Source organism: Monodon monoceros, unplaced genomic scaffold (assembly GCF_005190385.1).
Source record: "Monodon monoceros isolate NGI ecotype Baffin Bay Population unplaced genomic scaffold, NGI_Narwhal_1 Super_Scaffold_22, whole genome shotgun sequence".
NCBI classification, from domain to species: Eukaryota; Metazoa; Chordata; class Mammalia; order Artiodactyla; family Monodontidae; genus Monodon; species Monodon monoceros.
The window spans coordinates 38704177-38719980 of record NW_021703779.1 but is presented as its reverse complement, the minus strand read 5'-3'; the positions used below and the strand labels follow the sequence as shown (position 1 = coordinate 38719980).

Here is a 15804-nt window from a genome sequence, read left to right as displayed (position 1 = left end):
CACGCACACACACACACGATGCTTCCTATCGTTTTCTTCATTGTTAATATTTCACTGTTATCTTATTTTTCATTATTAGTTTTGTAGTGTTTGTAATAAGTCCTAAAGGTGGTCAAAAATGTTCTTTGTAGGGCTTCCCTGGTGGCGCAGTGGTTGAGAGTCCGCCTGCCGATGCAGGGGACACAGGTTCGTGCCCCGGTCCGGGAGGATCCCACATGCCGCGGAGCGGCTAGGCCCGTGAGCCATGGCCACTGACCCTGCGCGTCCGGAGCCTGTGCTCCGCAACGGGAGAGGCCACAACAGTGAGAGGCTCGTGTACCGCAAAAAAAAAAAAAAAAAAGAAAAAGTTCTTTGTACCCTGGACTGTGTCCAATTTTTCCAAGTCTCCAGCCTCAAGCTTTCCTCCCAACTCTGCCTGGAGTGCTCATCTTCCTCGGCAGTTGATTAACTCCTCTTCATCCTTCAAGGCTCAGCATAGTTGATGTTCCATAAATGCTTGTATAATGAACAGACATCTTATCATTAAGATCACCTTGAGATAGGTCAGGGGCTCTGGACCGTGGAGCTGGTTCTGAAACTGATGGAGAGCAGAGGCCTGGAGAAGAGTGGAATGTGTTCAAGGTGTGTGGTCCACAGACAGCAGCACTGACATCACCTGGGGCTTGTTAGAAATGCAGCTTCTCAGGCCCCACCCCAGACCTGGGTGATTTGTACCCACATCCAAGTTTAAGAAACACTGCTTTTAGGGAGGGCTTCCCTGGTGGCGCAGTGGTTGGGAGTCCACCTGCCGATGCGGGGGACATGGGTTCGTGCCCCGGTCCGGGAAGATCCCACATGCCGCGGAGTGGCTGGGCCCGTGAGCCATTGCCGCTGAGCCTGCGCGTCCGGAGCCTGTGCTCCGCGGCGGAAGAGGCCACAACAGTGAGAGGCCCGTGTACCGCAAAAAAAAAAAAAAAAAAAGGAAACACTGCTTTTAGAGGCTTCATTTTGCCGCATGATGCCAAGGGAGAAGATGGACCTTGGCAGTTACCCCACCTAGGAGGCTGAGGACCCTGAACAGGCCTGGACAACTGCCCGGATGTGTCTCTAAAGGCTCCTTTTCCCTCCACAACCAAGGCTTGAGTTCAAGCCATTTTTGGCCTCGTAGAGCACAACGTAACTGATTACTTTTGTCTGGGGAAAATGCTGTTTGCCAGTGAGTTTTCTCCGTAAACACCATGGAACTGCAGTTCCTCTCCCGGCCTTGCTGCCCGTTGAATATCGAGAAAGGATAGTCAACCTTCATTGGACTCAAAGCTTTATATGCCCAGGCCTCTGGCTGACTTTGCATTGCTGGAACCAAGCAAAGGACGTTCCAAGCAGATCTCACAAGCATCCTTTCCACCCATCCTGTCCCACCCTCCTGGATGTGTGATTCTCTTGCAGGCTAGGTAAGGGGACAGAGTGTCCACAGCTAAGGAGCCCACAACTTCAGGGACCTGTGGATGGAAGTGGATGAGTAAGACTTGACAAGGAGGAGGCCAGCACAGGCTGCCTGCTGGGTGAGGCAGTGGGGATGTGGGCTCAACATTCAAACACAAGAACTGTTTTACACCAAAGCGTGAGAGATGGAAGTTTCCAGAATTCAGCTTAGAGCTGGACCAAGGCTTTCTCTGCCACCAGTGACTTCTTAGTCACAGACATGCCCAAACCCTCTTCTAGCCTGAGGGCAGCAAGAGCTCAGAATTCTTTGGCAGCAAGTGGATACATGGACTGGGGTGGGATGAGATAGAGGTGTACTTCAGGCTTCATCAATTCACCAGACCTGGAGCCAGGCCCCCACCAGGCCCACAGCTTCCCTGTTCTGAACAGAAGCACTTCACAGTTATTTCTTGAAAAAGCCACACTACACTGCTTCTTTCTGCTTTTGGTTCTCAGAGGTGGCTCTCCGGGTGGTATGAAGAAGTACACCTCTGTATTACTTAAAGCTGCCTCAGCCTAAACATCTCATCCTACGTTTGGCAAAGCCCAGGCCCATGTCCCAGGGCCATAACTAACTCCCCTTGCTGATTCAGGGAGGCCTCTGAATTCTACCCTGACCATCCAAGGCCTCACCCTGACACCACCAGTTTCCTGGGTTCCTGCCTCGGCAGCTCCCACAAGGGACACACTGGGCTGCTCAAGGAGCAGCTGGCTGTTTTGATCACTTGCAAACATGAGACTTTTAAAGATAACCTTTAGGTGTTGCATTTGCAATACGAGGGAAGAACCTGCTTGAGTTCACCGTGGGCATAAGGGCAGGGAGAGTGGGGAAAGAAGTGGGTACTCGGAAGCGGGTGAGAGGGGTTGGCAATCCCACTCAAGTATATGCCAAGGTAATGGCAATACTGTGTGGTAGATCAAGGTGGGTCTTGGAATCTTCCTGGCTTTTTAGAAAAGCATTATTTCTGGCTTTTTATCTTGCCTTTGCCCCTCGCTAACTACTTTATCTCACTTACCTCACCTGTAAAATGGGCTGTTGTAAGGTTTAACTGGGAATTACGCATGTAAAATGCTTAGTACGGTGCCTGGTACCAGAAAAGCCCTCATTTACTGTTTGCTATTCTCTCCACTGATCCTTTCCAGGGAGTCACTGGGGTGCTGGAGGAAGACACCCAATCTGCCATCCTCCCAGCCCCCAAGCTGAACAGCGCACCAGGGAAGCTGATGGGAAAATACCGTGCAGTGCAGAAGGCCAAAGGGTGGTGGTTCCGGGCATGGACTCTTGCAGGCCCTAAGTGACCTCTCTGCTCCGGCGTCCGCCCTCCCCAGGTTTGAGCGGCGGAGCTCCGGGCGGGGTCGGGGGCGGTGCGCGCTCCAACCAGGCCGGCGCGTAGGCGGGCGGGCGGGGCTCCGCGACCCGACGCCCTCGGCCGGCAATATAGCCGCTCGGCTGAGGCGCTGGTGCGCGGGGGCAGCGCAGCGGGCGGGGGCCGCGATCCAGACACCGGAGCAGCTGGCACCGAGGTGGCCCGGAGAGGGACGAGCAACATGAGCAGCAAATGCGACGTGGTCGTGGTGGGGGGCGGCATCTCAGGTCAGTGGCGGCTGCGCGCCCTCCTTCCTCCTCCCGGGCTCCGACAAGTGGCCGCCCAGGGAGGCACGCAGGGCGGCAGTGGGGCGGGGTGCCGCCAGGAGCCCCTAGACCCTTCGTGCGCCCGAGGGGATCTAGAGGGTCCCGAGCGCGCACACGGAGTCCTCCCTCGGGGGAAGGATTTGGTGCGCCCCTGGACAGAAGCCGAGGGCTGGAAATGTGTTGAAGGTCTGGGGCTGGACTTTGAACTTTTCCCCGGACAGCTGCCAAGCCTGAGCTAGCTGGAATTTTCAAATCGCGGGGGAAGAAAATGGGCAGGGGACAGAGTCTTACTAGGGGGTGGCATAAAGGTCAGTCACTTGCCCCAAGCAAAGGTCAGTCACTTTGTTGCAGCCTGACCTGGACACTCTACATCCTTACTTGGAGCAGGCGTGCACCACTGCGTGTTGTTATTCTGGAACCAGGAAAACGACCTTGAACAGCTCCCAGTTCAGAAAGGATTGGACCCTGGGGCAGTCGATTACTAAGGACCCTCCTCACCCTGATTCTTTGTGGTTCCATGATTGCCATGTGTCTGCCTGGGGCTGCAGGGCCTTCTTGTCAAATGCCTCTTCTCCTCTCATTCCCTCCTCCCCCCACTCAGTGGCGGTGGCCAAGAAGCCCAACAGGGATGGGGACAGAAACTACCCTCTTAGACACGGGGGGAGAGGGGCCGTGCACACAGCAGGGACCCCAAAAAAACAGAAGCCAGAAGAGGGATGGGGTCAGTGGGGGAACCCACCCTCTCAGGAGGGTCAGGCGGCTCCTATGGGATGGAGTCAGTGGAAATAAGCAATGCTTCCAAAACAGCCTGGCTAACAGACCCCTGGCGATGCTTTGGCCGAACCCGCAGGACCTCCTGGTGCTTGAGCAGTAATTAGGACACCTCCACAACCCAGGAATGTGTTGGCTAAAATGTGCCCTAACCAGATCTCAGGAGCAGGGCTCCACCTTGTTCCCTGTGGGGCGGGCAGGGCAGAGGTGCTCTGACTCCCTTGTGCCAGGTGAAGAAACCAAGGTGTTGGATGTTGGGTGCTGCTCTTCCACTCCAGCCTACCTCACCTTTGAGTCAGATCTCAGGGGTTACCACTTCTGTCTGCCCGGTTCCTCCTGAGCTCACCCATGCCAGGCTCTGTGGCTGGTGCTGCAGGTACACAGGTACATAAGCACAACAGCATGCTGCGGTAGGCTAAGGCTATATAGATGCCATTGTCTTTCAGTATTTTTGACATCTTCTCTCCTAGAAGAACTTGGACTCAAAATCATATCTACCTAGGTGTTTTAGAAAATATCGCAAGATGTGCCTCCATGCTGCCTTGCACAGCACCCCATCTTAGGGAAGCTGAAGCCTCTCTTTCTAGGCCCCCAAAGTCCTTTTCTTGCCCAAACTATGTCTAACGGGTTCAGATTCTTCTGTTTTCCCTCTTATTTTGGCCTTTCTGATTCATACTCCAAACCTTCAAGCTCACTCAAATTATTCATGTTAGACTCGTATAGGAAAGATAGATAAGGTTTTAGCTATTTTTTCCAACAGTGATGAATCTCTACTCTGACCCCCAAACTCCCCAAACAAGGGACTGGTGAGTAGATCTGCCTTTTCTCAAGAACCTTACATAGAATAGGCATTGTTCTACATGAGGATAACACCAACTAGTCATAGCTAGGTTACAAGGTTCTTGTGAAAGGTAAGTGAAGCAATGTGTGTGAAAATGGCTTTGCAAAGTCTGACATATGTATGACACAAGGTCTTGCAAGAGTTTTGCTCATTTATTCAAACAGTAGGCATTAGGGCCAGCTGCGGTAGAGGATGCAAAAATGGGTCACATTGTTCTTGTCCTGGAAGATTTGTCTATTCAGGAAGGGAGGTGAGGTATCCAGGCAAAGACAATACAAGGTAGAAAGCGGTAGGTGTCACAAGAGGGGTCCACTCATTAATTCATTATCCATTCATTCAAGGAACATTTGCTTCCTGTCCCACATCTTATCCCAAAGGGAATGGAAGGTTAATTAGGCAGAGCCATTGCCCCTGGGGTAGTCACACGCTGAGGCAGAAGGCAGAGTCATGAACAAGTAAAACTAATGACCTATGATAGATGCCTTAGTAGCAGGAAGTTCTAGGCAAAGTGCGTGTCCAACTCTGCCTGAGAATATCTGGGCAGACTTCACAGAGGAGGTGACACTTGAAGTCGATCTTAAGGAATGGATATGAATTCACCAGGAGACTAGATGAAGAAAGTATTTGAAGCTAAAGAGCAGCTTATATAAAATCACAAATATGTGAGATGTTCTCATGCTTAGGAAACATAAGAACTTCAGTGTGGAGTGTTGGGGGGACTTGTGAGAGACCAGGCTACGAAGGTGGGTTGGGATGAATTGTGGGGAGCCTTGTATGTCATCCCACAAAGATTTAGTTCCTTCTGAGGTCAGTGAACAGCCACTGATGATTTTTCATTCACAGAGTGGCATGTGTCAAGTGACAGGAATATGGTGATGCAAAAAGAAGAGCAGGCTTGGGGGAAAGATGGGACATCTAGAGTTGGAGGTGCTAGGTGAACTCCCAGGGAGAGATGTCTAGCAGCTGGAAGTGCAAGGAACAAGTTGGGCTGACAGAGTTGTGTGACAGAGACATTTTAGTTGAAGCCACTTAAGTCCATGAAATGACCCAAACCAAGAGCAGAAAGAGAAGAGAGGACGCCTGGGACAGAACTGGACAAGGGCGTGCTTACCTCCTCCACTGCGAGGAAGATATTACAGTCATTCTTTTTTCTTTTATAATAGTAATCTTTTTTTAAAACTAATTTATTTATTTATTTTTGGCTGCGTTGGGTCTTCATTGCTGCGCGCAGGCTTTCCCTAGTTACAGGGAGCTGGGGCTACTCTTTGTTGCGGTGTGCGGGCTTCTCATTGCAGTGGCTCCTCTTGTTGTGGAGCACAGGCTCTAGGCACACGGGCTTCAGTAGTTGTGGCACACGGCCTCAGTAGTCGTGGCGCACAGGCTTAGTTACTCCGCAGCATGTGGGATCTCCTTGGGCCAGGGATCGAACCCGTGTCCCCTGCATTGGCAGGTGGATTCTTAACCACTGAGCCACCAGGGAAGCCCTACAGTCATTCTTTATAGTTTGATGAGAGAGATAGGAAACTGAGAAACTGAAAAACACTTAGTTAACCTCAGATCTTAGCTCAGATGTCATTTCCCCGGGGCAGCCTTCCCAAATCCCTCTAAATGGGATTAGATGCCTTTGTTTAATTTTCCTCTGCCATCTTGTTCTTTTCCATGAGTTTTTCATTGTTCATATATTAATGTCATTTCTTGTTCAATATCTTTCTCCTCCACTAGGCTGTAAGCCTCTGGAGCCCCGGGAGGTGTTTCTTTTTCTCCCTGAGAACCCCTAACCCCAGCTCCAGAGCTCTGCCTGGCCCAGTTAGCACTCAAAATGAGTTGAATTAATGAACTTTAGCTTTACACCAACAAAGCAGCAGTTGATTGGATCTGATATTCGCATCCATTCACTACCAATCCTTTTGCATGTCCTGCCAAATCATATTGAGAATGGGAAAAGTGGTAAAATCAGAATTTGGGGATTAGTCGGTGACTGACACAGTGGTTTAAAAGAGTCTGAATTAGGGGCTTCCCTGGTGGCACAGTGGTTGAGAGTCCACCTGCCGATGCAGGGGACACAGGTTCGTGGCCTGGTCCAGGAAGATCCCACGTGCTGCGGAGAGGCTGGGCCCGTGAGCCATGGCCGCTGAGCCTGCGCGTCCGGAGCCTGTGCTCCGCAACGGGAGAGGCCACAACGGTGAGAGGCCCGCGTACCGCAAAAAAATAAATAAATAAAAATTAAAAAAGATAAAAGAGTCTGAATTAGACTCTGTTTTTTTAACTTTGTTAATTATTAAACTTGGGACATTCTGGTCATTCTGGTAATTCTCTGATAGTTTGCAAAGCTGTCAGCAAATTTTAATCACTCCCTTTGGGATAAACAGGTGTACTGGGGGTACAGCTGGTTAATATGTAACTTTCTTTTTTAGTGTTTGAAAAATTCCGAGGCAACTATAGAACAGCTTTTTGTTTTTGGAAATGTGTGTGGTATATAAACGCACACCTCCTGAAATCTCTTTCGCCCGAGGAGCAGCTCATCTCTGGAGACTTGGCAGAGTAAATGGCATTTCCCCCATGGAGCTGGACAGCAGCATATGGTTTCTGTTCCGAGTCTTGGTTTTAAAGTTTGGTTTGGTAGAACCATGGAAACTATCTTTTGCAATTCTGGAATGACTCTTGCTCAAGCCTCAAAATAAAACCTAAAAAAGGAAACTTGAAGCAGAAAGGAGAACTTTTCTTCCCCCCAGGCTTGAGAGAGGAGATCTGGTCATGTGAGGGTGGCAGGCACTTGGCTAAGAGTCTGGAGGAATCAGAGCCAGCTTTCCAAGTGGTAACCAACACTTGGGAGGTGATCTGTGCGGCCAGGAGGGCCAGCTTGTTGCTGGTTGGCAGGAGTGGCCTGGGGTGTCAGAGAGGGCCCACGAGGGATCATGAGTTGAGGGACGCAATAGGCAGACGTGGCCTGTATGTTAGTGGCAAAAGCCCCACCTCACCTTTGATGAAGAAAGATGGAGAACTTCCCTGGACTCCTATGACCCACCTGAATGTTCTAAAAAATAGTAATCGGGTAGAAGTGCTTGGAAATTTGTATATCCTGGTCGAGGACAGGATATAGAGCAGCAGTATGGCAATGTTTAAGCAGCATACATCAAACATCAAACAGACTTGTTATGAATCCCACTTCCTACACTTACCTATTGTGTCACCTTAAAATTTCCCTCACCTCTCTGCTCTTCAGCTGCCTTATCTTTAATTTATTTAATTAATTAATTTATTTATTTTTGGCTGCGTTGGGTCTTTGTTGTTGTGGGCGGGCTTTCTCTAGTTGCGGCGAGCAGGGGCTACTCTTCGTTGTGGTGCGTGGGCTTCTCATCGCGGTGACTTCTCTTGTTTTGGAGCATGGGCTCTAGGTGCACAGGCTTCAGTAGTTGCGGCACACGGGCTCAGTAGTTGTGGCTCATGGGCTCTAGAGCACAGGCTCAGTAGTTGTGGCACACGGGCTTAGTTGCTCCACGGCATGTGGGATCTTCCCGGACCAGGGCTCGAACCTGTGTCCCCTGCATTGGCAGGCGGATTCTTAACCAGTGCGCCATGAGGGAAGCCCCCAGCTGCCTTATCTTTAAAATGAGACTCCTAATGCCTTTATTGGCGGAGAGGTTGTTGCTAGGATTAGAAAGAATGCACATGAAGGACTGTACACAGTGGTCATTATGGTGTCAGCTTGTACCTTTTGAAAAAGATATCTTTTTTAGCTCCTAGGGTTTTTTAATCTGTGGGAGCAGAGGCAGGCACCTCTGTGTAATCACATCTCCCTCTTTACTAACCAGTCATTTTTCTTGCTGTGAGGCATTTATAAGGTGGCAACAGGCTGCAAGGTATATACGCACGCATGGTTCCGGCCTCATCCTGCCCCACCCCCATCCCCTCATTCCCTCTGGTGCGGAGCCTGAAGAGCTCAGGCTTACCTTGGGCTTCAGAGCCACTAAACCCACTGTGTTCCTCTTCAGAAGACATTTTAAAAGCACTAGATCTGTATCTCATCACTACCCCAGCCTGGCTGTTATTCCGATTCTGACCTGGTCCTCATTTTCAGCCACCTGACTCCTGTCTTAATTAGAAGAAATAGTAAATGGGACTATTATTTATGTCTTTAATAATATTAATTATTTAATAATAATAGAAGAGCCAGCATTTTGAGTGTTGTCTATATGCTAAATTGAGTAACAGTGAGGTGATCCTAGTATTAACATCTGCTGAGTACCAAATGAATTCGAAATCTTCGTGTAGAAATCTGTTCTGTGTTTAGAATTTCTGACATGTTTATCTCTTAAATATATATTAAAAATAATTGGAGTTTAAGATTTTTCTTTCAGTTTAGCTGCTGACTTTCATGTATCATCTGAGTTCGTAAATCACATACAAGCCAAGAAAGTAGGGCTGCGAAGCAGCATCCCTGTTACAAGATAATATTCCATGAGTGTGTGTGTGTGTGTGTGTGTGTGTGTGTGTGTGTTAGGATGTGTACATGCACAGCCACTAGCCACTCCCTCAACCCAAGGTTTGACAGTGGAGTCGACTGGCACACTGCCATTTCAGATCCATTAGTGGTTAGTGGCCATGTTGTCAGCCTGATTAACAATAGTAGCCAAGGTCTACTGTGTGCTTGCCAGATGCCAAGCCCCATTCCAAGCACTTAACATGCATTTTCTCTTTTAACCCTTTAAACTGCTTTTTGAAGTATTATCCCTACTTTCTAGATGAGAAAACCAAGGCATGGAAAGGTTACCAACTTTGCTTAAGGTGGCACAGCTGGTTAGTGGTGAGATCACAGTTAACGCCATGCTCTTAACCTCTATGCTCTACCACTGCTGATTTCTTCTGCTCCCAGAGAAAATGCCACTGCAGGAGCAGTTAGTTCCAGCCTCTTAACCTTTGCCCATCATCAGAGCAGCCATTTCCTCTGTAACAATAACTTAGAATTTGTTTTGATACAATTTGTTCACGCTGGAACAATGGAAAAGGCATACACACTGAGTAATACAACTGATATGTATGTCATCTAAGTTTGAAAATCAGCTGGTTTGACAGCTCATACAGCTTAATATTAAAAAAACAAACAACCCAATCCAAAAATGGGCAGAAGACCTAAATAGACATTTCTCCAGAGAAGACACACAGATGGCCAACAGGCACATGAAAAGATGCTCAATACCGCTGATTATTAGAGAAATGCAAGTCAAAACTACAACGAGTAGTTGACCTCACACCAGTTAGAATGTCCATCATTAAAGAGTCTACAGACAATTAATGCTGGAGAGGGTATGGAGACACTGTTGATAGGAATGTAAATTGGTACAGCCACTATGGAGAACAGTATGGAGGTTCCTTAAAAAACTAAAAACAGAGTTACCATATGATCCAGCAATCCCATTCCTGGGCGTATATCCAGAGAAAACGCTATTTCGAAAAGATACATGCACCCCAATGTTCATAGCAGCACTATTTACAATAGCCGAGACATGGAAGCAACCTAAATGTCCATCAACAGATGAATGGATAAAGGTGTGATATATATATATATATATATATATATCTTATTCAGCCATAAAAAAGAATGAAAATGCCATTTGCAGCAACGTGGATGGACCTAGAGATTATCATACTAAGTGAAGTCAGACAAAGTCAAATATCATATGATATCACTTATATGTGGAATCTAAAAAATGATACAAATGAACTTATTTACAAAACAGAAATAGACTCACAGACATAGAAAACAAACTTATGGTTACTAAAGGGGTTAGCGGTGGGGAAGAGATAAATTAGTAGTTTGGGATTAACATATACACACTACTCTATATAAAATAGATAACCAACAAAGACCTGCTGTATAGCACAGGGAACTATATTCAATATCTTATAATAACCTATAATGCAAAAGAATCTGAAAAAGAATATATATATGTGTATATATATACATATATATATATATATCTGAATCACTTTGCTGTACACCTGAAACTAACACAACATTGTATATTAACTAGACTTCAATTAAAAAATGGTTAAGAGAGGGCTTCCCTGGTGGCACAGTGGTTAAGAATCCACCTGCCAACGCAGGGGACATAGGTTTGATCCTCGGTCCGGGAATATCCTACAGGCCGCGGAGCAACTAAACCCGTGCGCCACAACTACTGAGCCTGCGCTCTGGAGCCTGCGAGCCACAACTACTGAGCCCACGTGCCTAGAGCCCGTGCTCTTCAACAAGAGAAGCCACCACAATAAGAAGCCCGTGCACCACAGCGAAGAGTAGCCCCCGCTCACCACAACTAGAGAAAGCCCGTGTGCAGCAACGAAGACCCAATGCAGACGAAAATAAATAACAAATAAAAAATTTAAAAAATGGTTACGAGAAAAAAGAAAGAAAGAATATACACAGATATATGGATTATCACTGAAAAAGAAATCTGCTTTTTTTTTTAACATCTTTATTGGAGTATAATTGCTTTACAATGGTGTGTTAGTTTCTGCTTTATAACAAGGTGAATCAGCTATACGTGTACATATATCCCCATATCTCCTCCCTCTTGCGTCTCCCTCCCCCCCTCCCTATCCCACCCCTCTAGGTGGTCACAAAGCACCGAGCTGATCTCCCTGTGCTATGTGGCTGCTTCCCACTAGCTATCTATTTTACATTTGGTAGTGTATATATGTCTGTGCCACTCTCTCACTTCGTCCCAGCTTACCCTTCACCCTCCCCGTGTCCTCAAGTCCATTCTCTACATCTGCATCATTATTCCTGTCCTGCCCCTAGGTTCTTCAGAGCCATTTAAAAATCTGCTTTTAAATGCAACTGATAGGGCAAAAAAAAGAGAAAGAAAATCAGCTGTTTTGATGATTTCTGCATTTTTGACAGTAAATACGCAGGTGGCCTCTGACTCAAATTTATCCTATGAACTTGAAGAGATAATTTAGCTTCTAACTTATTTCTCTAATATTTTGGGCCTCAGTAGCTTTTTCATGTTCTATTGACATGGTAAAGTCAGTATAATGTTCCCGTGTCAAGTATTTCTCCAGATATCAGTAATGGCAACAAATGTTGCTATCACCAAATTCTAATGTTTGTACATTTCTTTATTCCTGTCAAGATTCAAACTATATATGCATATGCACTTGACTGATGGACACTGAAGTAGAACTTCTGCAGTTTAATAATATTTAAAATTAGTGAGTATTGAATTATTACGGGTGACAAGGTCATAGTATAATGGTAGATGTCAAGTCAGCACCTGGGACAAATGAAATGTGTACAATAGCATGTGACTGTATCAGAACTCCCACTAACTTTTGTTTCATCTTTGGATTTGATGGCCATTATACTTATAGTCTTAGCAGTGTTCCATGTGTATGTCTATTACTGGATATCATTTACCATGTTTAATGTAAATTACCTGTTTAAGTATCTGTGAACCCTCACTTGATCATAGGCTGCTCAAAATCAGGGACTTTGTACAATGTATCTCCCTATCTCTGGTGTTTAGCAAAGAACCCAGCTCACCCTAGCCCCCAGAAATTGATAGAATCCCTTGATCAGGATTGTGGGTCTTCTCAGGCTTTGGACCCAGAGAAGGTAAGCCTTACAACAAGAAATCTGTTGAAAGAATGGACCTAACCTTTTATTTCCTGGAGGAAGCAGGATAACACAGAAGTTAAATGCAAGGACTCTGGGAGCCTAAGACTTGGGTTCAAATCCTACCTGTGTCCCTAACTATATAGCTTGGGTTAGTAACCTACTTCCACAGCCTCCAGATTTTTACTCATTAAGTGGAGTGATGGTCCTGGGGCTAACTTCTGGAATGTCAATCAATATTAACTCTGCTGTTTTTACAAGTCAGCAGGCAGTACTTAACTGAGGGGATCCTGGAAACGTACAAGATCAAATGCACTTGTAAGTCCAAAAAGTGAGCCAAATTGAGAGGCCCTGTTCAGAATGAGTGTTTTTGTCCCCATAACAGAATACTTTGGAAGTTTGCTGAGGTGAAAAATGCAGCATTGCCATTTGGCAAAGGCCCCAAATTTGTTGGGCTTAGCGTTTTAGGACTGTTTCTGAATAAAAGTCATTATTTCCCTTGAGAATGGTATAAAATTCTTTCCTGACTTTGACCATCCAAATCCCATAAATTCCTCCTGAGCTAAAAAAATGTTTGCTCTAGGGAATTCCCTGGTGGTCCAGTGGTTAGGACTCCGTGCTTCCACTTCAGGGGGCACAGGTTCAATCCCTGGTCTGGGATTTCAAGTTCACAAAATGGGTCCATCTTCAGTCTCCTCGGTTAACTCAGTAAACAAAGGCACTACAGAAAACCAAGTTCCTACCCTCAGAAAACTTAAAATGCAATTGGAGACACAAGAGCAGCACATATAGGCAATAAGAAAAGACTAGAAATAATAAATAATTGAGTTCTGGGGCCTTCCCCAGCGGTTCAGTGGTTAAAACTCCGCGCTTCCACTGCAGGGGGGGCGTGTTCGATGCCTGGTCCGGGAACTAAGATCCCACATGCCACGCAGCGTGGTCAAAATGATAATAATAATAATTGAGTTCTGTACTGGGGGACCCAAGAACTAAGTTAGATAGAGGAAATCACTGAAGACCCCAGGAGTTGGAGAAGTTCTCCTTGAAGGAGTGGAATTTGAACAGTTCCTGAAGAACAGTTAAGGTTTGGGGTCGGCAGAGAAGAAGAGAGAGGCTTTAAAGATGGGAGGAATAATATAGAGGCAAGTCTAGACTAGTAGGATGGGGAGATAATGGGTAATAAAGTTAGAAGGAGGAGGGCAGTATCAAGCAAGGAAAAGCAAAGTGAGTTGGTTACATTCTTCTGTGGTTGGAAAGAAGGAAGCATTGACCATTTTTACTATAAAGGTAAGATGGGCAGTTGTGTGCCTGATAGGTGAAAGAGGGCAACCCTAGAGCCAGGGCAGCCAAAAGATGGGTAGTAATTCAGGAATAGGTTGAGAGGTGATCAGCTGTGTATAATGAATTGAGTTATCCTGAAGCTCAAGGAAGGTTGTAGGAGAAAGGGAGGGGAGACAAGAATGGAAAGAAGTATTTCAATGGTACACTCTCCTTTTTTCTATTTTGCTGAGAACATGCCCAGGAAAGAAGTATCACAAAAAATAGTATTTCCCCCCTGAAGTTTTATAATTGAAATGGAAGGACTTGACTGTATTTTTAAATTTCCTTTTTTTAAAAAATAAGATCAAAGAGGTTTTCTTCCTAAGGGTTGTGACCCAGCTTACTAAATGACGAACACACGTCTTGGGCAATCTCAAACACAAACTGAATAGTTCATCCTGTTTTGTAACATAAAAGCTGTCATTGAAACTTGTTGTTTTGTGAGAGAGAGGGCAAAATCAGAAAGCAAGTTCAGGTAGGTTTGGCCTTTCAAATGTTAGTCATGGTACCGTAGTCTCCTTTTAATGGCATCTTAAATGTCATGTTCTAGTTAATTTCAACTTCATGTCAGAAGTTTACACTCTTGATCTCACGTCATCTCATCCCTTACCTGGGCCATTTTTCACTCTGGACTCATCGTCATCATCAACATTTATCAGAATTCCACAACAGTGAAGGTGTCCTTCTAGGTCCTTAGTTTTATTTGCTCTCCTTCCAGCCTAAATAATCCCCCCTTTTCGTTTACCTTGCAGACATTTCCAATGATTCTTTTATAGTGAATTTGGAATCCTGACCTCATCTTTTGGAATTGGAGCTACTTTTTATTCCTGTGATCCCAGTTGTGTTTCTGTCTTAAATTGTTTCTTTATAATTATGTTTAATTCTATCTCCCTTCTTTGGGTTATTTTCCAGTTGAAGCAACACGCTCTTTGGAAAAGTTTTGTTATCCAACACGGCTCCCTTTCAGATAACTTAGGGTAAAGTGAAGAATTAATAACCAGAGTTCCCTGGAAAATTTTTAGGACGAAAGGCCACTGATGTAAATGAAAGATGAAATCACATTCCTTCTTGATTATTTACAGCTTAAGGAATTTTTTTGGAGATGTGGGGACATTTTTTTAATAAGGTGAATTGCAGAAATAATATATATTTATTGTGAAAATCTGTAAGTTACAGAAAGAGACAGAAAGAAAATCATCTATAATTGATTCCCCCCCCACACACACACAAAACAGCCACTGTTACTATTGTCACCTATATTTTCTTTTTGCAAACCATCTACTGTATTTACTGCACTCGCTGGTAGTTCTTTTTAAATAAATAACATATTATGAATGTTTAACCATGTCTTAAATGCTCTTCTTCTATACGATCTTGATAACTTTATATTATTTCATCTGATTATATTTATTTACCAATCTTCTATTGCTGAACATTTGTGTTGTTTCCAAATTTCTGCTATTTTAAACAAAGCTATTATGAATATCCTTATACCCAAACCTTTGTGCATAACTCTGATTATTTCTTTAGGAAATTCCTAGAAATAAGTGTTGGGAATCCTTTTAAGGCATTTAGTAATGATTACAGAATTGTCACTCCAAGAAAGTTTCATCAGTTTAAGGTGGAATTTTAATAATGGGCTTCTTAGTTACTTCACTAGGAAACCAGTATTTTTCCCTCTCTGACACAGCACAGAGAAAACCATCGTTCTTCACCAGCTCAGTGTTGTAATTTAATGAAATTGTAGGTGCTAGGTTTTGTAAATGATCTTTAGTCTTGTAAAATTTCAGTGGTGGCAAGTAATTCTTGCTCTCTACGACATGCAGGCAAACCACTTTTGCAATTAATGCTCTTTGCCTACCATGATTTACTAGGTATTTATATATTTTTATAGCGCTTTAAAATTTTTTGAATACCATTATCCTGTGCTTCTAGAAGTTTGAGATCATTAATTAGATAATTCTGTTGTGTTTCAGTGCAGAAAAGAAAAAAGGATAGTCCTGTAGCAAACCATTTTCTATGATTATTTTTACCCGTCTAGATAAGACATGAATATAGCCTTGGTCCACAGTCTATTGTAAAAGCCGATCAACCAGCTGTTTCATGTTTTACATTTTAATGTCCTCTCTAGTTTGCATTCAAATCCTATGATAGATTTTGGTT

At 45.0% G+C, this 15804-nt stretch overlaps 1 protein-coding gene across 1 annotated transcript in view; it reads left to right on the top strand.

Annotated features, from left to right (window-relative positions):
* Window positions 1-2888: 2888 nt before the first annotated feature.
* The window catches only part of MAOB (monoamine oxidase B), a 112664-nt gene continuing 99748 nt past the window's right edge, over window positions 2889-15804 (top strand). The window contains exon 1 of the mRNA XM_029240078.1: window positions 2889-3055. Within this exon, the coding sequence (XP_029095911.1) occupies window positions 3010-3055 (46 nt within the window). The 5' untranslated portion in view covers window positions 2889-3009. The remainder of the gene's footprint in view (window positions 3056-15804) is intronic.